General features: G+C 45.6%; 2 protein-coding genes across 20 annotated transcripts in view; both read left to right on the top strand.

The window, feature by feature from the left end:
• TRIM16 (tripartite motif containing 16) overlaps nucleotides 1-14,174 on the top strand; it is a 55,743-nt gene extending 41,569 nt beyond the window's left edge. For all 12 annotated transcript variants that reach the window (XM_063717898.1, XM_063717899.1, XM_063717893.1 and 9 more), the window contains 5 exon segments: nucleotides 453-548; nucleotides 5,788-6,021; nucleotides 9,218-9,383; nucleotides 10,197-10,292; nucleotides 12,948-14,174. In XM_063717898.1, the coding sequence (XP_063573968.1) occupies nucleotides 453-548; nucleotides 5,788-6,021; nucleotides 9,218-9,383; nucleotides 10,197-10,292; nucleotides 12,948-13,531 (1,176 nt within the window). In that variant the 3' untranslated portion in view covers nucleotides 13,532-14,174.
• A 7,136-nt stretch (nucleotides 14,175-21,310) lies between these two features.
• The window catches only part of FBXW10B (F-box and WD repeat domain containing 10B), a 35,876-nt gene continuing 31,719 nt past the window's right edge, over nucleotides 21,311-25,467 (top strand). For 3 of the 8 annotated variants that reach the window (XM_054536233.2, XM_054536232.2, XM_009251319.4), the window contains exons 1-2: nucleotides 21,311-22,054; nucleotides 25,233-25,397. In XM_054536233.2, coding sequence (XP_054392208.2) covers nucleotides 21,550-22,054; nucleotides 25,233-25,397 — 670 coding nt within the window. In that variant the 5' untranslated portion in view covers nucleotides 21,311-21,549. The remainder of the gene's footprint in view (nucleotides 22,055-25,232; nucleotides 25,398-25,467) is intronic. The other 5 variants (XM_054536231.2, XM_054536230.2, XM_024235666.3 and 2 more) reach the window with 3 other exon arrangements.

Genomic DNA, 25,467 nt, shown 5'->3' with positions numbered 1-25,467 from the left:
GTAATTCCCAAAGGGAGGAGGTTATAATGAGCCATGTCTGACCTCCCTTCGCATCATGGCCTGAACTAGTTTTTCAGGTTAACTTTGGAATGCCCTTTGCTGAGAGGAGGGATCCATTCAGATTGTTGCGGGGCTTAGGATTTTATTTGTGGTTTACAGCTAGTATGGGTATGGCAAGGATGGTGTGGGGTAATCCACAAAATGCTTGAAATGGTGAGCAGCACGACATATGTGCTCACTGTATTTTCGCTGACTCATGCTGACTGCAGCCCCAGGAGGGCACGGGCTCACTGCCAACCCTTCGTGCCTCCCGGCTGGTTTCTGAGATCAGCCACAGAGGTTGAACTTATTTCCAGGGAAGAAGGGCGGGGATGTCAGGGCTGGAGAGTGCCTGTGTCCTTCTGTGTGCATTGGGCTCCTTCCTCCTTAATTCTCTCATTTCCACTTTTTAGGCTGAACTCCAGTGCACCCAGTTAGACTTGGAGCGGAAACTCAAGTTGAATGAAAATGCCATCTCCAGGCTCCAGGCCAACCAAAAGTCTGTTCTGGTAAGACCAGCCTGGGTCAGCCAGGCCTGTGAGGGTGTGGGATGTGGTACTGCATGCCTAGCCTCCATTCCTGTAGGTTCCTTGGGGTTTCTCCGCAAATGAGAATTGTAGGTACAGTTGACTACACCGTGGGGTAGCCTCACCTTGATGTCAGGATTTGTTATGAAATTAGTTTAAGTTTTAAACCTGGCAAGTGATTTGCTTTTTAATAATATAAATTAGAACCAAGACTAATCCTGTAATAACAACATTCTTATTTCTACATTTGCTTATGCTGTCTTGACAGGGTGTATGTGTGTAGGGCTGGGTGTTTAGTCAGAGGTCCAGAAATTATACGTAATCTTGGCTTCTTCCATTATATGAGGGTGTTCTGCATGTGAGTCTCACCAGTCCTATGACCTGGCAGCTGGAAAAAAGGAGTTGAGAACTCAGGATTAGTGATGGTATTTGAGAAGACCATGGTGTGCCAGGCTAAGTAGGCAGTAAGTGGTCTCCAAGTGGACTCTGAGGAGTTCTACAAATGCCTCTCATCAGTGCCAAGCCAGTAACCACCACTCAGAAGAGAATGCAAAACAGGCCGGGCACAGTGGCTCACACCTGTAATCCCAACACTTTGAGAGGCTGAGGTGGGTGGATCACTTGAGGTCAGGAGTTCGAGACCAGTCTGGCCAACATGGTGAAACCCCGACTCTACTAAAAAATACAAAAATTAGCCAGGCATGGTGGTGCACGCCTGTAGTCCCAGTTACTCAGGAGGCTGAGGGAGGAGAATTGCTTGAACCCAGGAGGCAGAGGCTGCAGCGAGCTGAGTTTGCACCACTGTACTCCAGCCTGTGTAACAGAGTGAGACTTTGTTTCAAAAAAAAGAGAGAGAATGCAAAACACCTACCCTATGGAAGTGAATCAGCATTGTCATCTTTATATCCTGAGAATGAATGATTCCATCCATCATCCATCCATCCATTCATCTACCCCTAATGCATGTATTCATTTCAACTTAATTTTCACCTCTTGGGTGTTTACAACCAACTAGCTACTGAAGGATGAAACACCTCTTTCTTACCCACAATATCTTATTAAAGAAAGAAAGAGAATTATCCCTTTAAAGCCTTATAAACCTTCAGAGATAATGGATTTCCAGGCTCAAGATAACCTGTAGAACCACATGGAGGGTCTTGTGTTTCCCAGCTTTTTAATTTTCAGACACTTTGATCCCTGCTCAGTTCTCATAAGTACATGATGACCAGGGGAGGTAGTTATTACAATAGCTACCATGCACAAGGGGCACGAAGACATGGAGAGGTGACAAGACTTGTCTAGGGCCATCTAGATTGATGGAACGAGAGAACCTAGAGTTGTTGCTCCCTTGACCTAAGAATGACTCAGTATATTGATAGGCATGTACACCACCCTCAAATCTTTAAACCATTACCTGCTGGCTCCTTGAATATGTTGAGGCCTCTCCTCTCTACTATTTCTGCTTGTCATCATTTTCACGGTAAGTAATGCCCTTTGCACATTACATTTACATGCAAGAAAGAAGTGTTTCTCAATGGGAGGTTTTAGGAATGAGGGCCAGGCAACAGCAGAAGTCAACCTCAATCCACCAATATCATCTGACACCTCCCTTCCACTATCCTTTCTCAGGATGGCCTCAGTTGGGGCCGGGGGTGAGGATTTGGATCCTGAGTTTGTCTTTAGTCTCATGCCTCTTAGCCTCGTGGTATCGTGCTTCTATGAGGAACCTACAGGTCATAGTTGTGGACAGGATTCTGCTCCTTTCCCACAACACCCTCATGCTAGTTCCCATGCTCTGTCCTGCTCCTGCTTTCTGGAGGTGATCGGGAGCGGGCAGTGCAGGCAGGGAGTGCTCTGTGGCCTCTGTGATGCCTAGAGCCTGGCTACCTGGAGCCTGAGTGGGCATGCAGGGTGAGTAAGCCGGGGAACTAGGACACATTAGCTAAAGCAGAGCCTGGATCAAACACCACCACCACCATTTGCCCCCGCTCCCAGATGGTTATAAGCAAAACTCTCCTGTCTTCTGAGGTAGATTTCTTCATCGTTACTTCTTTGCCATATGGAAATGTAATTTGACTTTTAGATTTAAATCCAGTAACGATTAATATATCAGAATTTACAGTATTTGCAATGTCAAGGAGGCAACACCTGTAAACAGTTGGTTCAGGAATTGCTGGGAGGCTTGGCCTCTTTCCCTCTTGGTTGCCTGCTCAGCAGCAGCCTGTGTATTTATAGTCCATTATGGGCATAAGATGTGCCCCTAACTGGTGCCCACAGTGAGCAAGGGGCTAAGCCCTGTCTCTTGTCTGGTCTTGGGAGGGCTTCTGTTTAATGGGCTGAAATTAAAGGTCCTTCCCTGCAACCCCCACACAGCCATAGCCCATGGGCTGAAAGCTCACCTGAACTCATGTGCCTCCCCAGCTCGTCCTAGTGAATGTGCCAGGGCCCAGAGGGAGAGGTCAGGCTGTGCCAGCTAAGTGCTATACTGCAGACACATGGATCCCCAACCCTGGGCCCTACTTCGGCCCTACTTCGAGGCAGTGTGGAATGGTGGTCAAAGGGATGGACTCCAGAGACAGACAGTCTTGGTTCAAACCTTGGCTGTGTGATCTTGGGCAAATCAGTCCATTTATCACTGTCTCAGTTTCTTTATCTAAGAAATGGAGACCCTAATAGTACCTACCTTTTAGGGTTGCTAGGAGAACAGTGCCTGGCACATAGTAAGAACTTACTACATGTTGGTTGTTTTTATGATTATTGTTATATAATTAGAAGAGTGACCAGGCTAGCAGCAGAGGGTCCTCATTCTCAGGAGAGTGGTAAGAGAGAGAGAGGTGAAGTGTCACAGGGCTGCAGAGCCTATACCTGGCAGAGCCCCAGGCAGCAGGTTTGCCACTTGGGGGGCCTAGGTGGGTCCCAGATAGCTTTCGTTGTTCTCAGGTCTTCACTCTTCAGACAGTGCTCTGAGCCTCCCATCCACAGTCCAGAGCCCATTTTCTGCCTGCCTCCTTCTCTACTATTGTCCCCACCTGCAGTCTTTCTGAGCAGCTGGTTCAGGTGCTGCTATTTCTCCTCCCAAGGGTGAGGGCCAGCCCTGAACAACAGGGCTCCACAACAGGGCTCCAGAGGGAGCCACAACACCAGATAGCCTCCGGTTTCCCAAATCGCCTCTCCTGCTGCCCTGGCTTCTCCACACCATCACCTGTCTAAAAGCTTTTCTTGGTGTGAGCTGGAAGAAGTTGGATAAAGTCTACCATCCCCGCTCTTCCTTAATCCTATTACCACAGCTTATTTGCTCCCAGCTCTGTCTAGCTACCTAACCTCAAGGAAGCCAACAGGTAATGGAAAAGTTGGCATAAAAATGAGAATGTAGGCTGGACGTAATCCCATCTGTAATAACACCTGTAATCCCAGCACTTTGGGAGGCCGAGGACGGCAGATTGCTTGAGGCCAGGAGTTTGAGACCAGCCTGGGCAACATGGTAAGCTCCTATCTCTACAAAAAATAGAAAAATTAGTTGGGCATGAAGGCATGCACCTGTGGTCTCAGCTACTTGGGAGGCTGAGGTGGGAAGATCGTTTGAGCCTGGGATGTCAAAGCTGCAGTGAGCCAAGATTGTGCCACTCCAACCTGGCAACAGAGGAGACCTCGTATCAAAAAAAAAAAAAAAAAAAGAGAGAGAATGTAGGGAGATTGTCTGTGTCTTCCCACCATCGCCCTCCATAAGGATATCCCTTGCTTTCTTTCCCCTGCTTATTCTTCCCTTTGCCAGCAGATTGAAGATTGATCAGAGACCATTCTCGTGGAATGAATTGCTGAGCCCTGACCTAAGCCAGGGCCTGAGCCAGGCAGAAGACCCTATCTGGTGTCATCATTTTTTCTTCCTGTCTCCCTCCAAACCTCTAGGTTCCCACTCAGCCTGGGCCCAGAATCCCATCCTTTCTGAGTCCTCTCCTTACTGTGCTCCTCTTTTTGATCTGGGTCTCATTCTCCCTCCCTCTCTCCCTCTCTCCTTCCTTGCCAGGGATGGGAGGTGCCCCTGAAACCTCTGCCCAAGAATATCTGCTGTTTGACTCACTTTGGAGCCCTGGTGTTCAGAGCTGGCCCTTAACATTGGGAGGAGAAAAAGAAAACAGCACCTGGAGGGGTGCTCAGAAAGTCTCAGATGGGATAGGGCTGGAGTTTAGTGGCGCAATCTCAGCTCACTGCAAGCTCCGCCTCCTAAGTTCATGCCATTCTCCTGCCTCAGCCTCCCGAGTAGCTGGGACTACAGGCGCCCGCCACCACACCAGGCTAATTTCTGTATTTTTAGTAGAGACAGGGTTTCACCATGTTAGCCAGGATGGTCTCGATCTCCTGACCTCATGATCTGCCCACCTCAGCCTCCCAAAGTGCTGGGATTACAGGCATGAGCCTGTACAGACCGCGCCCGGCCGTCTACACCAATTCTTAAGAATACCAGAGAAGAGGAAACCTTCAGAACTTGGAAAGATGTTGTAAGCATGATATTGATTGAAGGCATTCATAGAGGATGCTCACCATGCAAGAGTCCACATGCATGTGCCCCATCATTCAAACCCTTAATGTTTCTCACGTGGGTTTTCTTTATATTTTATTTGAATGTCACATTCTGTTCTGCATATACACGCTTGTCCTGGAATTGCTTAGGTGACATGGTCATCTGCACCCTAAACATTTTATGGGGATTCTGTATGTGGTAGAGACAGTATCATCTTAGACATGCATTTGGCTCTGATGGACTCAGTGGTCAGTTTAACCGGGCATAATGAAATGCTAAGAAAGCTAATTGATGCTGATTATACAAAAAAAAAAAAAAAAAAAAAAAAGCCAAATTCTTTACCTCTTGAAATATAACTATCAAGTAGACTGAATACACGCATTGCTCTGGTAGGAAAATCAATTTCGGAAACTTGATTAACAATCCCAGAGTGTCAGGGTTGGGAGGGATCTCAGAGGTCATAGAGGAATTCACTCTCTCATCAAATGGATGAGGAGACCAAGTTCATATGTAAATCCTTTTTCCAGGAACCTGGAATTCACATGAGAATAAAGGATTCCTTTTACAATAGGGAACTGCTCCCTAATATATGTGTTTCTCAAGCTGACATTTCTCTGTTGAGCTTCTATCAAGTTGGACGCCTCACTAAGAAATGTTTGGCTGCCTTCCACCCCCACCCACTCCCCCCCCACCCCCCGCCAGATGTCGGTGTCAGAGGTCAAAGCAGTGGCTGAAATGCAGTTTGGGGAACTCCTTGCTGCTGTGAGGAAGGCCCAGGCCAATGTGATGCTGTTCTTAGAGGAGAAGGAGCAAGCTGCGCTGAGCCAGGCCAACGGTATCAAGGCCCACCTGGAGTACAGGAGTGCCGAGATGGAGAAAAGCAAGCAGGAGCTGGAGAGGATGGCGGCCATCAGCAACACTGTCCAGTTCCTGGAGGTATGGGGGGTGCGGGGGCAGAGGCATCCCACAGCTGCCCCACGAAGCACCCTGTCTTTGCTAGGCCCATGGCCATCTGTGAATGGAACTGTTTTTTGTTAAATGGTGTGCACAGGGAGCTGTGGGAACAGACAGAAGCAGATTCTTCATTCAGCAGAGTATAGGAGGGGTAGGGAAGGAGGACTGCTCAGAGCAGGGAATCTGGAAGCAAGTCCTGGAAGATGAGTCAGGTTCAACGTGCAGTATGTTCCAGGTAGAGGGAACAACATATGCAAAGGCAGAGAGGTTTGAGGAAGCACAGCTGACTTGGGGAGCCAAGGTACTTTAACAAGGGTGGAGCCTGGGGTACGGGGTGCAGAGTGATGAGGCTGGCACGGCCAGGCAGGTGTCTGGCTGGGAAGGGTTTCAGATGGGAGAATGATGAGAGTCAGTGAGTATGTTTTATAAACCACTCCAGCAGTCCACTGCATGGAGGTTTGCTTAGTAGGGATGCGACTGGAGCCTGCTGCTTTGTGGCTGGAGTAATTGAGGAGGGCTCAGAAGAGCAAATGCTTTTCATTACAATGTATCATTAGACATTAAAGGTAAGCAGTTGGAACCAGGAAATGCTTTTCATTACAATGTGTCATTAGACATTAAACCGTAAGCCATCGGAACCAGATCTGAAGAACATGTAACCTTTCGGGGAAGGAACACTAGGTTGGGGGTAAACTGCAACATCCTGAATCTGTCACAAAACAGCTCTGTAACAGCTCTTAACATCCCTGAGTCTCAAATTTCTCATTTATCAACAAACCCACTGGAGTAAATAATTCAGAAGGCTCCATCCAAGCTCTGATATTCTGAAATACAATTTTTTTCTGGCTTGCATTTTTGAAAAAATTCTCTGCTAGTTACAAAAAACAAATGTTTATTGTGAAAAACTTGGAAAATACAAAAAAAGAAGAAAAAAATCCATAATTCTTACACAAGTACAACATAATTAACTTTTGAATGAGTAAAAGAGGAGCAGAGAAAGACAGACAAAAACACCAACAAAGCATCTCTGTCAGTTTCTTTGCTTTTCAATATCAAAACACAAAGAAAATATGAATAACCATTTAATAACCATTTGGCTTCCCACCTCACAAGTTTCCCTTAAGATCTACCCAAACAGTATATAAATTATTTCTCTTTTCTCCTTTTGTAACTTTATTTATTTATTATTTGTGTGTGTGTGTTGTTTTTTGAGATGGAGTCTTGCTGTGTCACCCAGGCTGGAGTGCAGTGGCACGATCTCGGCTCACTGCAACCTCTGCCTCCCGGATTCAAGCAATTCTCTGCCTCAGCCTCCCGAGTAGCTGGGATTACAGGCGCCCGCCACCACGCCTGGCTAATTTTTTTTTTTTTTTTTTGAGACTGAGTTTCACTCTTGTTGCCCAGGCTGGAGTGCAATGGCACAATCTCTGCTCACTGCAAGCTCCGCCTCCCGGGTTCAAGCGATTCTCCTGCCTCAGTCTCCTGAGTAGCTGGGATTACAAGCATGGGCCACCATGCCCGGCTGATTTTTTTGTATTTTTAGTAGAGATGGGGTTTCTCCATGTTGGTCAGGCTGGTCTTGAACTCCCAACCTTAGGTGATCTGCCCGCCTTGGCCTCCCAAAGTGTTGGGATTACAGGCGTGAGCCACCGCTCCCGGCCAATTTTTTTATTTTTTGGAGATGGAGTCTCACTCTTTTCACCCAGGCCGGAGTGCAGTGGCGCTATCTCGGCTCACTGCAAGCTCCGCCTCCTGGGTTCACGCCATTCTCCTGCCTCAGCCTCCCGAGTAGCTGGGACTACAGGCGCCCACCACCGCACCCGGCTAATTTTTTGTATTTTTAGTAGAGACGGGGTTTCACCATCTTGGCCAGGCTGGTCTCGAACTCCTGACCTCGTGATCCACCCACCTCGGCCCCCCCAGAGTGCTGGGATTGCAGGCGTGGGCCACTGCACCCAACCTGTAAGTTTATTTTTAACATAAAAAACTTTAATACATATAAAATAAATTCTAGTGTATGATAACTTATTTATTGGCCGGGCGCGGTGGCTCATGCCTGTAATCCCAGCACTTTGGGAGGCCATGGCCGGCAGATCATGAGGTCAGGAGTTTGAGACCAGCCTGACCAACATGGTGAAACCCTGTCTCTACTAAAAATAAAAAAAATTAGCCAGGCTTGGTGGCGCGCACCTGTAGTCCCAGCCACTAGGGAGGCTAAGGCAGGAGAATCGCTTGAATCCAGCAGGCAAGAGGTTGCAGTGAGCTGAGATTGTGCCGTTGCACTCCAGCCTGGGTGATAAAGCAAGACTGTCTCAAAAAAAAAAAAAAGATATTTATTTATTTTGGCAAAAGATAACATTTCCCCCCAAATTGCTGGTTAGGCATTCAAAAACATTTATTGAATAACTTATCCTTTCTCCCACTGATTTAAAATCCTACTTTTGTCATATACAGTATATAGCATTAAAATGTTGAATTACCCTTTTCTCTATCAATTCTCTTGTTTTGATTTCCATGACTCTATCTAATCATTTTCATACAACTGTTTGCATTGCTATGTTTTCTGCTATACCTGGTCTGCTCTTTCATGCTTCAGTTGCAGCTGAACTTTGATACTGTGTTATATCTGAAAGCATCTTTCCTGATCACGTTGTTTCAAAACTTACATGAAACTATGTGATTATCAGTGTGAAAACACTTTCCAAATACTAAAGCAAGGTACAAGAATTACAGAAATTTATGTATTGGATGAAACTGACAAGGAAGAGGCAGCACTCCTGCCTGAGAGCTCCTCCATTTTCTACCATGGCTTGTGTTTAAATTGTCAAAAAACAAGTACTGACGGAATGAACAAAGCAAGAATGTTCTTTATTTTTTGGTCCCCAGTCTGGACTGTGTATTGGAGCTGTTCATGGCCATCTAGTACATCTTGATTTTTAAAATCCCACTTTCTCACTTGATTTATTTAAAATCCCACTTATTCTGAGGGTCTAGCAGCTAGAGAAGTGCTTTCTATTTTGTTAGACCCTGAGCTTGACACTTTACGTGTACTTTCTTTGTGAAGGACACATCACTGTCAGCCCATTTTACAGATGCAAAAAGTGACTAAATGAGGAGAGAAGCCCAAGTTTAGAAATACCAGAAACCACAGCAAGTTCTGCTGTTTCCTTTTCTGCAGGAGTACTGCAAGTTTAAGAACACTGAAGACATCACCTTCCCTAGTGTTTACATAGGGCTGAAGGATAAACTCTTGGGCATCCGCAAAGTTATCACGGAATCCACTGTACACTTAATCCAGTTGCTGGAGAACTATAAGGAAAAGCTCCAGGAGTTTTCCAAGGAAGGTGAGATGCATTCTGGCCATGGACTATAGTGGGTGTGTCTCTAGCAGTAGATGATAGGAAGGTGAGAGAGAGTCAGGGAAGGGAGGATGAAATCAGGGGAATGTCTCATTTTCTTTTCTTTTCTTTTTTTTTTTTTTGTGAGACAGAGTCTTGCTCTGTCACCCAGGCTGGAGTGCAATGGGTGCAATCTCGGCTCACTGCAACCTCTGCCTCTCGGTCAAGAGATTCTTCTGCCTCAGCCTCCCTAGTAGCTGGGATTACAGGCACCTGGCTAATTTTTGTATTTTTAGTAGAGACGGGGTTTCACCATATTGGTCAGGCTGGTGTCGAACTCATGACCTCAAATGATCTGCCCACCTCAGCCTCCCAAAGTGCTGGGATTACAGGTGTGAGCCACCGTGCCCAGCCAAATGTCTCATTTTCAAAGCCATCCTTCAGATGATGGCTTTTTACAATTTTCTTGATGATTTTCTTTTACAATTGATGATTTTCTTTTACAATTGAGACCCAGAGAAGGCCAATTAGTCATGCTTATATTATGCCATCAGCTGGCATTTCTGTGACTAGCTTCCCAGGTTGCTGATGCCTATACTTTTAAGTTAAATCCAAGACGGTCTGCATCACTTTTTCAGTGGTTTATGCCTTACCTATGAAAGAAATGTAGTCTATTGAGCATATTTCTGTGAAACATTACTAGGCTTCAGCCCCTTCTTTCCCCAGGAAGCCGAGGGAAGAGTGGCTGGGAAGTCCTGATTTGCAGATTCTCCTGACCACCTGGACAGGTGTGCATTCACAACTCTCTTGATTTTCTAGAGGAGTATGACATCAGAACTCAAGTGTCTGCCGTTGTTCAGCGCAAATATTGGACTTCCAGACCTGAGCCCAGCACCAGGGAACAGTTCCTCCAATGTAAGTTGTGAACGGCACCCCCTTCTCCAGTTGTTGATATCAGTGCAGTGCTTTGCTAAGTCAGAACCGCCATCTCTCATCTAGGTTTCAGGTTCTTGGAACTTCATGTCTATCCCTAAATGATACACTTCTTAAAATTTAATTTGAACAATTTTTTTAACTTTTCATTTTGAAATAATATGAAATTTACAAAAATATTACAGAAATAAGACAAAGAATTCCCATATATCTTTCACTCACTTTCTCCTAATGTTAACATGTTACATAACTACAATACATTGATCAAAACCAGGGAATAACATCGCTACAATGCTATCAACTAATCTACAGAATTTATTCAGTTTTCACCAAGTCTTTCATCAATGCCCTTTTTTTCTGGCCCAAAGTTCAATCCAAGGTCAGAGATTTTTCCATGTCTTCTTAGTCCCCTTCAATCTGGATCAGTCTTTCAATCCTTGTGTTTCATGACCATAGCACTTTGAAGAGTCCTGGCTAGTTACCAAGTGATTCATTTCTATGTATGACTTGGCCAGAATTGCATAACTCATTGACCTATCATTAAGTGTTATTGACTTGGTCCATTAGCATTTTTTTTTCTGAAAAATAAACTTTATTCCTATTTCATATATCACTCTTGTTTTTTTTTTGTTTTTTTTTTTTTTTTTTTTTATTATTATACTTTAAGTTTTAGGGTACATGTACACAATGTGCAGGTTAGTTACATATGTATACATGTGCCATGCTGGTGTGCTGCACCCATTAACTCGTCATTTAGCATTAGGTATATCTCCTAATGCTATCCCTCCCCCCAGTCCATTAGCATTTTTAAAACACTGCACAGTTGACCCTTGAACAATGTAGAGGTTGGGATACCAATCCCTCGTATTGTTGAACATCCACGTGTAGCTTTTGATTCCTCAAGAACTTAACTAGTAATAGCCTTCTGTTAATTGACATAAACAGCCACAAAACACATATTTTGTATGTTTACATATATATACATGTAGACATATATATATGCATGCATGTATATTTTTTGAGACAGGGTCTCACTCTGTTGCCCAGACTGGGGTGCAGTGGCTCGATCATGGCTCACTGCAGGCTTGACCTCCCACACTCAAGCAATCCTCCTCCCTCAGTCTCCTGAGTAGCTGGGACCAGAGGCGCATGCCACCACATCTGGCTAATTAAAAAAATTTTTTTTTAACAATTGTAGAGATGGAGCCTTGCTGTGTTGCCCAGGCTGATCTCAAACTATTGTCCTCAAGTGATTCTCCCATCTCAGCTTCCCAAAGTGTTGGCATAAGCCTCTGCACCAGTGAGAACTTTTTTAATTATGGGATTTTTTTAATAGCCTTTAATATGCTAATTCATTTGGCAAGTATATACTGAGCATCTTCTCTGAGCTAGAGAAGAATCCCATGCAAAATGTGAAGCTCATAGATTAGAGGGAGGACAAGCAGGAAACAAACACTCACATTAATATATATTATTACAAATGGAGAGGGGTGCCAAGTTTAAAAAGCCATGGTGCTCTGAGAGAGAGTGATTTAGAGTCACAAAGGGCCTCTTCGAGGACATGAACTCTCAGTTGTAGCCTGAACGGATCGGTAGGAATCACCAGACTCAGAGTAGGGCATGATCACATCTCGGAGGGAACAGGCTGTACCAAAGGCTCAAAGAGGATTGAGTGTTGAGTAGGTCTGAGGTCAGCACGGTGGAAATGTAGTAATCAAGGGAGAGAGTCAGAGACACAGGAAAGGACCAGGGACACGGGGCCTGGTAGGCCAGGGCAAGGAGTTGCTGCTTTATCGTAAGAGCAAGGAGTACCATGAAAGGGTTTTAAGCTAGAACAACACGACTGGCCTCAGCCTACAGCTCGAAACAAGCAGCATGGCTCTGTGGTGGAGAAGGTCTTGAAGGGGGCAAGAGAGAACAGCGAACGACGAGTCAGAAACCCGCTGAACTAGTCCGAGTGAGATGAGTGGTGGCGTAGGTCGGGGGTAAAGCAGGGGGCTGGAGAGAACTGGTAGAATTGGTAGGAGTTACTGCTTCCTGTGTGTGTAGTGAGGATAGGGGAAGAGGATGAGGGCAAAACAAATGTCAAAAATGACACAGAGCTTGACTTGAGCAATGGGGTACATGAGACCCTATTATTCTTTGGGAGTAGGAGGAGAATATGAGGGCATGTTTGAGAGTTCTGCATGCTCCATTTGATCCATTCATTGATTTTTAAGGTGTTGGTCAAATATTTTAAAAAATGAATGAATGGATCAAATGTGGGTATAGGAGTACCTGCTTCCCCAAACACTTGCCAACAGTGGGTAGGATAATGCCAGGCATTCAATACATGTTTGTTGAATGAATGAATGAATGAATAAGTAAATTAATATATTTCTTGATTCAGTTCATCAAATAGTATCATCAATGTCAAGCAATTTGAGCTTCATAAGGGAAGGGAGTAGATGATTTGTGCTCTCTGTTTTCTGGTCTTCACTCATCTCATTTCCTAGGGACACAGCAGCCTGGGTAAATAGAGAACAGAGAAATGGATGTTTTCTCATATGTGCTTTGGAGCCCAGCTGGGTTTAAAGCATTCTGTCTGAAACAGCTGTCAGTTCCTGAACCACTCTCCTGCCTTCTGTGTCTCCTCAGATGCGCATGACATCACATTCGACCCGGACACAGCACACAAGTATCTCCGGCTGCAGGAGGAGAACCGCAAGGTCACCAACACCACGCCCTGGGAGCATCCCTACCCGGACCTCCCCAGCAGGTTCCTGCACTGGCGGCAGGTGCTGTCCCAGCAGAGTCTGTACCTGCACAGGTACTATTTTGAGGTGGAGATCTTCGGGGCAGGCACCTATGTTGGCCTGACCTGCAAAGGCATCGACCGGAAAGGGGAGGAGCGCAACAGTTGCATTTCCGGAAACAATTTCTCCTGGAGCCTCCAATGGAACGGGAAGGAGTTCACGGCCTGGCACAGTGACATGGAGACCCCACTCAAAGTTGGCCCTTTCCGGAGGCTCGGGGTCTATATCGACTTCCCAGGAGGGATCCTTTCCTTCTATGGTGTAGAGTATGACGCCATGACTCTGGTTCACAAGTTTGCCTGCAAGTTTTCAGAACCAGTCTATGCTGCCTTCTGGCTTTCCAAGAAGGAAAATGCCATCCGGATTGTAGATCTGGGAGAGGAACCCGAGAAGCCAGCACCGTGCTTGCTGGGGACTGCTCCCTAGACTCCAGGAGCCATATCCGAGACCTTTGCCAGCCACAGTGATGGGATTTGCATTTTAGGGTGATTTGGGGGCAGAAATAACTGCTGATGGTAGCTGGCTTTTGAAATTCTATGGGGTCTCTGAATGAAAACATTCTCCAGCTGCTCTCTTATGCTCCATATGGTGCTGTTCTCTATGTGTTTGCAGTAATTCTATTTTTTGAGACGGAGTCTCGCACTGTTGCCCAGGCTGGAGTGCAGTGGCGTGATCTTGGCTCACTGCAAGCTTCGCCTCCCGGGTTCAAGCGATTCTCCTGCCTCAGCCTTCCAAGTAGCTGGGATTACAGGTGCCTGCCACCACACTCAGCTAATGTTTTGTATTTTTAGTAGAGATGGGGTTTCACCATGTTGGCCAGGCAGATCTCAAACTCCTGACCTCGTGATGCACTCACCTCGGCCTCCCAAAGTGCTGGGATTACAGGCGTGAGCCACCGCGCCCTGCCTGTTTGTAATAATTTTTAGGCACCAAATCTCCCTCATCTTCTAGTGCCATTCTCCTGTCTGTTCAGGTAAATGTCACACTGTGCCCAGAATGGATGACCAGGAACCTTCAAGAGTGGCTGAAAAGATTGCAGAGTTATCATAATAAATTGCTAACTTGTGTATTTCCTATGTGCCAGATACTGTTCTTCTGCTTCCTGCACATTAACTGAGTCCTCACAGAACACCCATTGGGTAGATGCTTATATCATCCTTATTTTGCGGATGGAGAAACTGCGGTCTGGGGCAGTTAGCTAATTTGTTCAAGGTCACTCTGGTCACATGGTGAGTGAGGGGCAGAGCTGGGATTCACGTGTGGGTAGAATGACACTGGACTTTTAACCACCACATCATATTGCCTTCCTTATTAGATCATGGACATTGTATAAAAGGGAATAAAATGCATAGCAGAGAAACTTCTTGAAGTTTGCAAATCCACACACAACATCTGACTCAGCCATCCTGCCATGCACTGGCTCATTGCCTCACTGCCTCACACAGCAGCCCTTTCTATTTGGGGACAGCAAGGATTAGAAGAAATGTTTTAACAGAGTCTGAGTTTTAGTCCCTGTGACCTCTGGAAAGGGGCCCTACTCCTCTCCTCTAAAGTAACCTGGAATATGTGGACTTGTCTGATTTCTCATTCAAAGAATGGTTCTTTAAGAACTGTCATGTAACACCCACGCCCCAGGTGTTCTTGTTTTCATATTAAATTTTCCACCTTCCTTTATGGTTCTCAGTCCTTTCCCCCTGATTATTTCATTCTTTTGACAGATAAGCTTTCTGAGAATAATCACAAGCATTCATCAAGCCTTTAGGCAAATGGCGAACTGTCTTTAAATGGGTTTCTGAGGCTATAACCTGAAGTTTCTGGTGGGATTCACCAGAAATACAAATTTTGAGTCTGTTCCTGTGACCTTTGTCAAGGCAAATCTTTTTTTCTTCAATCAGTCTGATTGGCCTGTCTCAAGAGTATATTACTTTAGCATAACTTGACTTGTTACCTATATTTGTATCTAAGGATGTTTACAGTATAGGATTTAAAATGATTTTACTTTAATTTCATCACATCATTGCTTTATGCTGAGATACTTGAGATTCATGATTCCTTATCCAGTATATTCACTCTCCTTCCTAGCTTAGTGTCACCTGCACAATTGGTAACCCTTCTTTTTTTTGAGACGGAGTCTTGCTTTGTCCCCCAGGCTGGAGTGCAGTGGTGCAATCTAGGCTCACTGCAAGCTCTGCCTCCCAGGTTCACGCCATTCTCCTGCCTGTAATCCCAGCACTTTGGGAGGCTGAGGCAGGAGGATCACCTGAGGTCAGAAGTTCGACACCGGTCTGGCCAACATGGTGAAACCCTGACTCTACTAAAAATACAAAAATGAGCCGGCCATGGTGGCACGCGCCTGTGATCCCAGCTACTCAGAAGGCTGAGGCTGGAGAATTGCTTGAACCCAGGAGGTGGAGGTTGAAGTGAGCTGAGATCATGCCACTGCACTCCAGCCTGGGCGACAGAGCAAGAAAAAAAAAAAAAAAGATATGCTATGTCTGAATTTCTTTGATCTATCTGTCTAATAATGATCTCAAGACAAATTGAGATCAGCTTGGACTGCCTTATTTTATTGAATCCCTGCGGGTTGTTGGTGCTTGTTCATGGTCATTTTCTTTTCTAAATGTTCACAAAATATTTGATAAACCACTTCAGATTTCTGCTGTGGGTTAATACCATGTTTACTAGTCTGTTGTTTCCAGAATCTATCTTATTTTTGTTTTTAAAAAAATCGAGATGCCTGTCTGCATTTGATACAATTTGGATATTTGTCCCCTCCAAATCTTATGCAGAATTTTGATCTCCCATGTTGGAGGTGGAGCTGGGTGGGAGATGTTTGGATAATGGGTTGGATCCCTCATGAATGGCCATGACGACACCATGCTTCTTGTACAGCCTGCATAACCATAAGACAAATCAATTTCTTTTCTTTATAAATTACCCAGCTTCAGGTATTCCTTTATAGCAACACAATGGGACTAAGACACCGTCCTCTCTCATTCACCCTAGTTTCTCAAAGATTGTCACCTGATTTGCAGTCATGTCATTAAGTTGTGTCAGATTCCTGAAATATAATTTACTTAGACCAGAATACTCGAGCTCATATAAAAGGAACCATTTAGGTGTCTCTTTACTTGTCTTGAACTTCATTTTCCTGTTAACTTTTTGTCTATTAGCTTTCGAGTTCAAGACCTTTCTTCTTGATATAAAAGAGCAAAGCAGAATTAAGAGTTGGGCATACTTGGGCCGGGCGCGGTGGCTCATGCCTGTAATCCCAGCACTTTGGGAGGCCAAGGTGGGCGGATCATCAGGTCAGAAGTTCAAGACCAGCCTGACCAACATGGTGAAACTCCGTCTCTACTAAAAATACAAAAAAATTAGCTGGGCGTGGTGGCAGGCACCTGTAATCCCAGCTACTCAGGAGGCTGAGGCAGGAGAATTGCATGAACCCGGAGGCAGAGGTTGCAGTGAGCTGAGATTGCGCCACTGCACTCTAGCCTGGATGACAGAGCAAGACTCCGTCTCAAAAAAAAAAAAAAAAAAAAAGTTGGGCATATTTGCCTTCTGTCATTGCCTCAAGCAGTGGGCACATCTTTTTTCTTTTTTTTTTTTTGGTCTAAAAACTGAAAATTGACTAAAACAAATAGAAAAAAATAGAACAAGGGCTTATTTTATATTCTCTGGCATTTTCCTTAGCTGTGTGTATGCCACTCTTTTGTATTTACCCATCCTTATCTTTTCTTCCATTATGTAGACTTACAAAAATAAAAAATAAAAAAAAACAACACTGAACAAAAATCTGAATTCACCGAGAGCTCACTTTGGTGCCACATGGTTCTGCTCCATTACCAGACCATTTGTAATTGCAGAGTCAGAATATAATTTTAACCACCACGTCCATAATTTATTCTTGTCTCAACTTTTTGAAATCTGAGTTTCGAAAAGTATACATAGCATTCCTTTCTGAGTATCTTATGAATTATGAGTAAATTCCCACTTTCTCCCAAGAGGCATGATGAAATGGTGACATAATGGTATTGGCCCAATCACGGAGCTCTTATCCCCTCAATCTGGCTCAGCATGTTTTCGGAATGATGTCCCTAAATTAAGTAGACTAAATATACGTGGCATTTATAATGTGCAAGCTGCTGTGCTAGACGCTAAGAAAGAGTAACCCAGAAACTAACTAGCTGTGTCATTTGATCACAAGAAGGGGATTTAAATTGAAGTAAAACTGTTCATATGTGAAGAGCTAAATAGGAATCTGCTCTTCAAGACAATAATAGACAAGGTGATGTATGAAACAGGTTTCTCACTCTGTGTCCTAGGGTGCTGCTGCATTTTCGCAGGCCATCTTTAGGGACTGGCTTTTGTCTTGTGTCCTTGAGTGACCTACTCCCTGGTTTCCCCCCATCTCTGCAGCCACTGCCTCCATTCCAGGGGCCACCACTCCAGCCCCAGATGAAAGATGGAAGAAAAGGTAGTGCATGTATTTCCTGCTTCTCCTGGCTTCCTCAGATTTCAGCACCGACTCCCTCCCTCTGCACCTGTGATTAGGCATCTTGGCAGCTGGGGAGGAGGCCCTTGCAGGGCAACCTGCTGTTGATATGCCCCCAATATGTCCATGCAGGGCACAGACTGCGCATGGCTCAGGTAGAGTGTTGGCCATCCCTGCCTTGCTGGAATGTGCCTAGTTTTTAATCTCTATTTCTGGCTTGCTCTGTAGTCTTGTTGGGAAAATCCCACTGTCTCCCAGAAGGAAGGAGTCCAAGTACGGGAAAAGGAGGGGGAACAGATCATTTCATAAGGACCAAAGGTCAATATAGCAGTGGTCAATCATTGTAGGTGAAAAACCCTTCCCCCACATTAATAACTTAAGTAGTGACCCTGATGATTACCTGAAAGAAGTTGTGTATATATGTGCATGCGCTGGTTTCTCATGAACAAAAGCTTTTTAAATTTTTTTTTAATTTTTTTTTTGAGACGGAGTCTCACTCTGTCGCCCAGGCTGGAATGCAGTGGCGCTATCTCGGCTCTCCGCAAGCTCCGCCTCCTGGGTTCTCGCCATTCTCCTGCCTCAGCCTCCCGAGTAGCTGGGACTACAGGCACCCACCACCACTCCCAGCTAAGTTTTTGTATTTTTTAGTAGAGACGAGGTTTCACCGTGTTAGCCAGGATGGTCTCGATCTCCTGACCTCGTGAGCCGCCCACCTCGGCCTCCCAAAGTGCTGGGATTACAAGCGTGAGCCACCGCGCCCGGCCAAGCTTTTCAAAATTCAACTTTCAACAAGTGTAATACCACATGATGGGAAGGGGACAGATGAGAGATATCACACTTTTTCCACACTCCCTAATGATACTAATAATACTTGTTAGCTCCTCACATGGTGTAAAAGTCTACTCATTTGACCCCAACAGCCACCTATGAGCTAGGTAGGACTGTGGTCTCTATTTTATGGAAGAGGAGCAGGCTGAGACTAGCAAGTGAATTATTCAGGCTTATGAAGCTGCTGTGTGGCAGAGCCCAGTTCATTCCTTGCCCTCCTACTCAGGAAACCTGTGTGCTTTCCTGAGTCCCTGCTGGCTGGCCAGGCCAGGTGGCAGTAGGGGAAGGCAGAGGGGCTGGGCTGGAGCCAGCAGAGGCTGAGGTCCTCTGGTGCAGTGTCAAGTGTGACATCAGAGCCGGATGGGTGTGACACATTGTCCTCTATCCGGCCCAGCAGCGGCTGCACCTTCCAAGCTTCTCCATACTATGTGGGAGGGCAGGAAAAGCAAGTGCAGATTTAGGGTTGTGTGCTGAGGAGGTTTTATCGGGATCATGAATAAAACAGGGCAGAAAGGAAAGATAAGGGACTGTCATGAAGCCTCCAGGCTGCTCGTAGCCTGAATACTTGAGAGGTCTCAGATGTCCTTCTTATCCTATAGCCTTCCTCAGAGAAGTGCTCTCCCCGACTGGACTCCTGTGAGTCAGTCTGATGAGGCCTATTTGCCCACCTGCCTCTGTGAGTACCACTGGCGCCATGTCCCCGCATTGGCCTATCCCATCTGGCCCATCTGTCCTGCCCTGTGCCAAGGCCACATTTTTTTTTTTTTTTTTTTGAGACAGAGTCTCGCTCTGTTGCCCAGGCTGGAGTGCAGTGGCTCACTGCAAGCTCCGCCTCCTGGGTTCACGCCATTCTCTTGCCTCAGCCTCCCGAGTAGCTGGGACTACAGGTGCCTGCCACCACGCCAGGCTAATTTTTTGTATTTTTTTTTTTAGTAGAGACAGGGTTTCACCGTGTTAGCCAGGATGGTCTCGATCTCCCGACCTCGTGATCCGCCTGCCTTGGCCTTCCAAAGTGCTGGGATTACAGGCATGAGCCACCGCGCCTGGCCTAAGGCCACATTTTTAACTGTAACATCAGATCCCAAATGGCTTCAACTTCCCCCCAAAGTCGGGTGTATGGCCCAACCTCTGAAAGGTGCAGGCCAGCAGGAGGCAGGAAGGAAGGCAGTGAGGCACTGCCCTCTCGCACTCACTCGCTCTGGAGCACCCCTTGTCCCTCTGTTCTCAGGAGGCAGCCCGTTGTCATCTTCTCAAAGAAGCTGTTAGAAAAGGAGGTACCGAGGGGCAACAACATACTATGGTCCACAGGTGTTTGAGGAGAACCATGTGTGTGCAGTGTTGAGGGAGAGGGGATACGACTAATGTCTGAAACCTAGTCTCTCTCTCTGACTCCCAAGTTTGTGGCCCTGAAATGTGAAATAAAGACTGAGTTGGGTGATTAAAACTGCTTCCTTGGCCAGGGGCGGTGGCTCACGCTGTAATCCCAGCACTTTGGGAGGCTGAGGCAGACGGATCACTTGAGGTCAGGAGTTTAAGACCAGCCTGGCCAACATGGCAAAACCTCGTCTCTACTAAAAATATAAAAATCATCTGGGCATGGTGGCCCATGCCTGTAATCCCAGCTACTCGGGAGGCTGAGGCAGGAGAATCACTTTAACCTGGGAAGCAGAGGTTGCAGTGAGCCGAGATGCTGCCACTGCCCTCCAGCCTGGGGTATAGAGGGAGACTCTGCACCAAAAAAAAAAAAATGCTTCCTTGAAGAATGTGAGCCTCATAGATTAAAATCCTAATTTATTTAAATCTTTAAAAACAAGCTATTTATAATGTGTCAATTATAAATAAACAGGTTAATTAAGAAAAAAAAAAAGCTACTTTTAGCTTGCAGCACTTCTTAGGGTAATGTGCCCGCCTTACAGATCCAAAGAGTCTGCTTCGGGCCTCCCTTCTCTTTGCCATCCTCCTTTGTCTGGCCTTCCCGATTAATTAAATATTAATCTACTCACGCCTTTTCTCCAGATTCCTCTTCAGACAGAAGAGGTTGAGCTGTGAGAACCGATCTCATTCTTAAACCTGATTCCTATTCCCCATTCTGACCCTAATATGTGACTGCCATTGCCAACCAAACCCCAGCGATGGACTCCATTACCTTTCTCTGGTTGTGCCTGGTCTTTCAACATGGGCATTAGAAAGGCACACAACATTGCAAACCTTTTGATTTTATCTAGGGTAATAATACTTAGTAACAGTAACAATAGCAGCAACAACTGATCTCATATATTTAATGCAATCCTAGAAGGTAGTTATCATTTTTATTATCCACCTTTATCTTCTCCATCCTCATAACTAGGATGGAGACACTGAGGCTCAGAGAGGACAGGTTGCTTGATCAAGACCATATAGCTCCTAAGTACCAGAGTCAATGTTTGAACCTAGTCTTACCTGTAGTAGGAGAATTATCTCAGCATGACTTTGAAACTCTTTCTGTGAGCTGCCCAATATGTTTTGCCTGGGCACTTTGACTACAGTGAGATTTCTGCTTAGTATTCTGAAGCAGTTAAATAACTTAAATTTACATTAAACATTTCTGGTTTTACTTTGATGATGACTTAAGAAAATGAATATAAACATATTTAGCATCATTGGGATAGCCACTTTGTAACTGAACAGATATAAACATAAGAAGTTTGCATCTTATTTTATATTCATGAATATTCAGAAGCCATATATAACAACAATAATTAAAGCACAATACCAGTAATAGTCCACATATGACTTAAATTTGACTAACAGTATTCTTGTTGTTCTAGAAATGAGATGACCAGCTCTTTCAGAATATACAGCAACTGCCTTCACATTAAAGCAGTGCCAGGTTTAGGAGATTTACGGTAAAGCCATGTTTCCAAGGAGGTCTGTACGAAAAGCCAGTCTTCTACTGGCAGTTTCTGAGAGAGATACGCTTTCCATCCATGGCAGCCATTTACTTTTGCTCTGGGAGACATTTGTAATAGAAAAGGCGCAACTAGGGTATTTATTCATTTCCCCCCCATTCCTCTAGTGCTTCCTGGCGTTGCGTTGCCGTTGCAAGTGGGCAGGGCTAAAATGAACTGATTATCTCAGGATCATGGAAAACCTGGAATCAAGGCTCAAGAATGCCCCCTATTTTCATTGTGAGAAGGGAACTGATTCCATCCCTCTATGCCAGAAGTGTGAGACGTGTGTCTTAGCCTGGAAGATCTTCTCTACCAAAGAGTGGTTCTGCAGGATCAATGACATATCACAGAGGAGGTTTCTAGTTGGCATTCTGAAGCAGTTAAATAGCTTGTATTTGTTACACTATTTCCAAAATATCCTTCAGACCACACAGGGAAAGGATTTTATCTATAGCAGGTCCCGGATCGACCTCAGCAAGAAAGAGGGGAAAGTTGTGAAGTCCTCCTTGAACCAAATGTTGGATGAAACAGTAGAACAGAAGATGAAAGAGATCTTGTACTGGTTTGCGAACAGCACCCAGTGGACCAAGGCAAATTATACTCTGTTACTGCTGCAGATGTGCAACCCCAAATTACTGCTCACTGCTGCCAATGTGATCAGAGTCCTGTTTCTGAGAGAGGAGAACAATATCTCAGGTAAACAAGGCCACAGGCAGAGACTAGAGGGCCCCCGAAGACCAGAAGGCAAGGCTTCAGAAATCTGTAAGGAACTGCAGTTGTAGACAACATAGGTAGACAGAGATTGCACAGAATGCAGCATAGGTTTTTTGAACTGGCACCTTGTCCTGACACCCGATCCTGTTTACCAAAGGAGAAATGACTGAATGTAACTTCCTTCTTGAAAATGATCAATGCAGGAGGAAGTACACAACTTTTAACTCACAAGCATTTATCATGGATTTCTGCATCTCATAGGCCCAGAAATGGCTGGTCCCTGCCCCTGACCCCTTAATGCTGGTGTTGTTCCTTCTTTAGGGATTGGACTGGGCTTGAGAGGGTTGTAAGGGGAAGCTTTTGTTTTTCTCTTCAGCTGCCCTGCACAGAAACCAGACCAAGAAGTCAAAACTTAGGGTTTTTTTTTTCATTCACTCTACCATGCTCCTTGCTCATCCATGAAATCAAACCTTAAAGTAGAGTTTCTCCAAGGCTGGAGATGGCTTAAGGGCCAAATAAGTCTAGGGTGGTAGTTCTCCAGCTGTGGCTTGTATCAGGATCTCCAGCAGGACCTGTTAAAACAAGCTCCTCCCCCAGAACTTCAGACTCAGCAGGTCTGAGGTGGGCCCAGGATTCTGTACTTCTTTTCTTTTTTTCTGAGATGGAGTCTCGCTCTGTCACCCAGGCTGGAGTGCAGTGGTGCGATCTTGGTTCACTGAAACCTCCACCTCCCGGGTTCAAGCAATTCTCCTGCCTCAGCCTCCCAAGTAGCTGGGACTACAGGCGCACGCCACCATGCCCTAATTTTTTGGTATTTTTTAGTAGAGACGGGGTTTCACCATGCTGGCCAGGCTGGTCTCAGACTCCTGACCTCGTGATCCGCCTGCCTCGGCCTCCCAAAGTGCTGGGATTACGGGCGTGAGCCACTGCACTTGACCAGGGATTCTGTATTTCTAACAAGTTTCCAGCTAGTGCTGATGTTGCTGGTCTGGGGATCTCTCTTTGAGAATCACAGGCCTAGGGTGTTGGAGAATCTTGGAAGTGTTTGGCCAGATAGTTCAGGGAAGCAGAAGAAACAATAAGGGTGGTGTCTGTTTTGCTTTGCTATAAAGGAATACCTGAGGCTAAGTAATTTATAAGGAAATTTCTAAGGAAAAGAGTTTTATTTGGCTCGCAGTTCTGAAGACTGTGCCAGAAGCATGGCACCAGCATCTCTTTCTGGTGAGGGCTTCAGGAAGCTTCCACTTATGGTGGAGTGCAAGGGAAATCAACGTATCATGAGGCAAGAGAAGTAGCAAGAGAAGGGGAGGGGTGTCAGTTTCTTTTAAACAGCCAGCTCTTGCTCGAACTATATTAATAGAGCGAGAATTCACTCATTACTGTGGGAAGGGCACCAAGCCATTCATGAGGAACCTGCCCCCATGACCCAAAAACCTCGCATCAGGCCTCACTTCCAGCATTGGGGGTCACATTTCAACATGAGATTTAGAGGGGACAAATATCCAAACTGTATCAGGAGGCAAGATAATTGAGTTTTGGAGGGGTCCGGGAGTGGAAGGTCCAACGTGGGGAAGCTCAGATTTAAGCAGAGGTGGGAGAAAGCTGGGAGGGGGTGGTCACATGGAGGCGTTTTGGAGTTTTAGCTCTTGAAGATGTGTAATTCCTGTCACCAGTGCGACCTGACAGGTGGTCGTATTTGTAGACTAGTGGAATCCAAAAGAATTTTAAAGCTGGATGGCCTAGGACACAATTAGATCACAATATATGTCACTTGATTTATTTGGTGTGTCAGGGGTATAGAAGAATGATAATATAGAATGAAGACACAGTGAATCCTAGGGTGTCAAAAACAGTAAGTTAGACTGGAGATTGACCGACTGGTTGATCCTTAATATTTACATAAGGAGACCAAAGTCCAGGGCATCTGAATGACTTTGCTTAGGTCATCCACCACGTGGGCTGAAAACCAGGATCCCCTCCTGGGCCCCTTCCACTCTGGAGTGAGTGCTGCCAGCAGCGGAAGGCCTGGCTTGTACACACAGATGCGATGCTCTGCAGTGCTCTTCCAAAAGCTTCATCCCACACCATAGGAATGGGCTGTTTACACTGGAGTTCTATTAAGTCCTATTACAGGTTGTGGCAACCTTCTTTTTTTTTTGAGACAGAGTCTCACTCTGTCGCCCAGGCTGGAGTGCAGTGGCCTGATCTCTGCTCACTGCTGCAAGCTCCGCCTCCCGGGTTCACGCCATTCTCCTGCCTCAGCCTCCCGAGTAGCTGGGACTACAGGTGCCTGCCAACATGCCTGGCTAATTTTTTTGTATTTTTAGTAGAGATGGAGTTTCACCGTGTTAGCCCGGATGGTCTTGATCTCCTGACCTTGTGATCCGCCTGCCTCAGCCTCCCGAAGTGCTGGGATTACAGGCATGAGCCACCACGCCGGGCCAACAACCTTCTCTTTTCTTAGAGCAGATTCTCTCCTAAAAAATTAAATGTTCTGGCTGGGCGCAGTGGCTCACGCTTGTAATCCCAGCACATTTGGAGGCCGAGGCGGGTGGATCACCTGGGGTCAGGAGTTCGAGACAAGCCTGGCCAACATGGCGAAACCCCATCTCTACTAAAAATACAAAAAATAGCCAGGTGTCATGCGCTTGTAATCCCAGCTACTTGGGAGGCTGAGGCAGGAGAATCACTTGAACCCAGGAGGCGGAGGTTGCAGTGAGCCAAGACGGCGCCATTGCACTCCACCCTGGGCAATAAGAGCAAAACTCGGTCTCAAAAACCAAAAACAAACAAACCAAAAAAAAGTTAAATGTTCTATTTTGACTTGAGAGTGGTTATTTCTATCATTGAAGAAAATTCAGCTTGAGCTTCCGAAGAGCATTCCGTGTTGCAATTCCTGACCTCGACTCTCTCTCTCTCTCTGCTTGTATAAACAACTCAAGAAATTTTACAGTGGGGGTGTGCTGAAAAGCTAACAGGAAGCTTTCTGAGATTTTTGCATAGAAGTTTGGAGGCCCCAGATAAAAACAGACATAACTGCTCTGGTCCATTCTGTACATCTTTAAAAGAAGGAAGAAAAAATGAAAAAGTTTCTCTCCACCTCATTTTCCTCAACACACCTGCTTCAACAGCAACCTTGTCTTGGTCTTCTGTGTTTCAGGGCTCAATCAAGACATCAGAGATGTGTGTTTTTCCCCTGAGAAAGACCACAGCTCCAAGTCTGCGACTTCACAAGTCTATTGGACAGCCAAAACTCAGTACACATCCCTTCCTTTGTCCAAAGCCCCAGAAAATGCACACTTGCTTGGGGCAGCATCTAACCCTGGTAAGTCAACTTTCAGCAAGAAAGCCAATATGGGCCAGGTGCGGTGGCTCACGCCTGTAATCCCAGCACT

The sequence above is a fragment of the Pongo abelii genome, chromosome 19 (genome assembly GCF_028885655.2).
Source record: "Pongo abelii isolate AG06213 chromosome 19, NHGRI_mPonAbe1-v2.0_pri, whole genome shotgun sequence".
In the NCBI taxonomy this organism is placed as follows: domain Eukaryota; kingdom Metazoa; phylum Chordata; class Mammalia; order Primates; family Hominidae; genus Pongo; species Pongo abelii.
The sequence above is the reverse complement of the archived record's forward strand: the minus strand, read 5'-3'. Positions and strand labels throughout refer to the sequence as shown.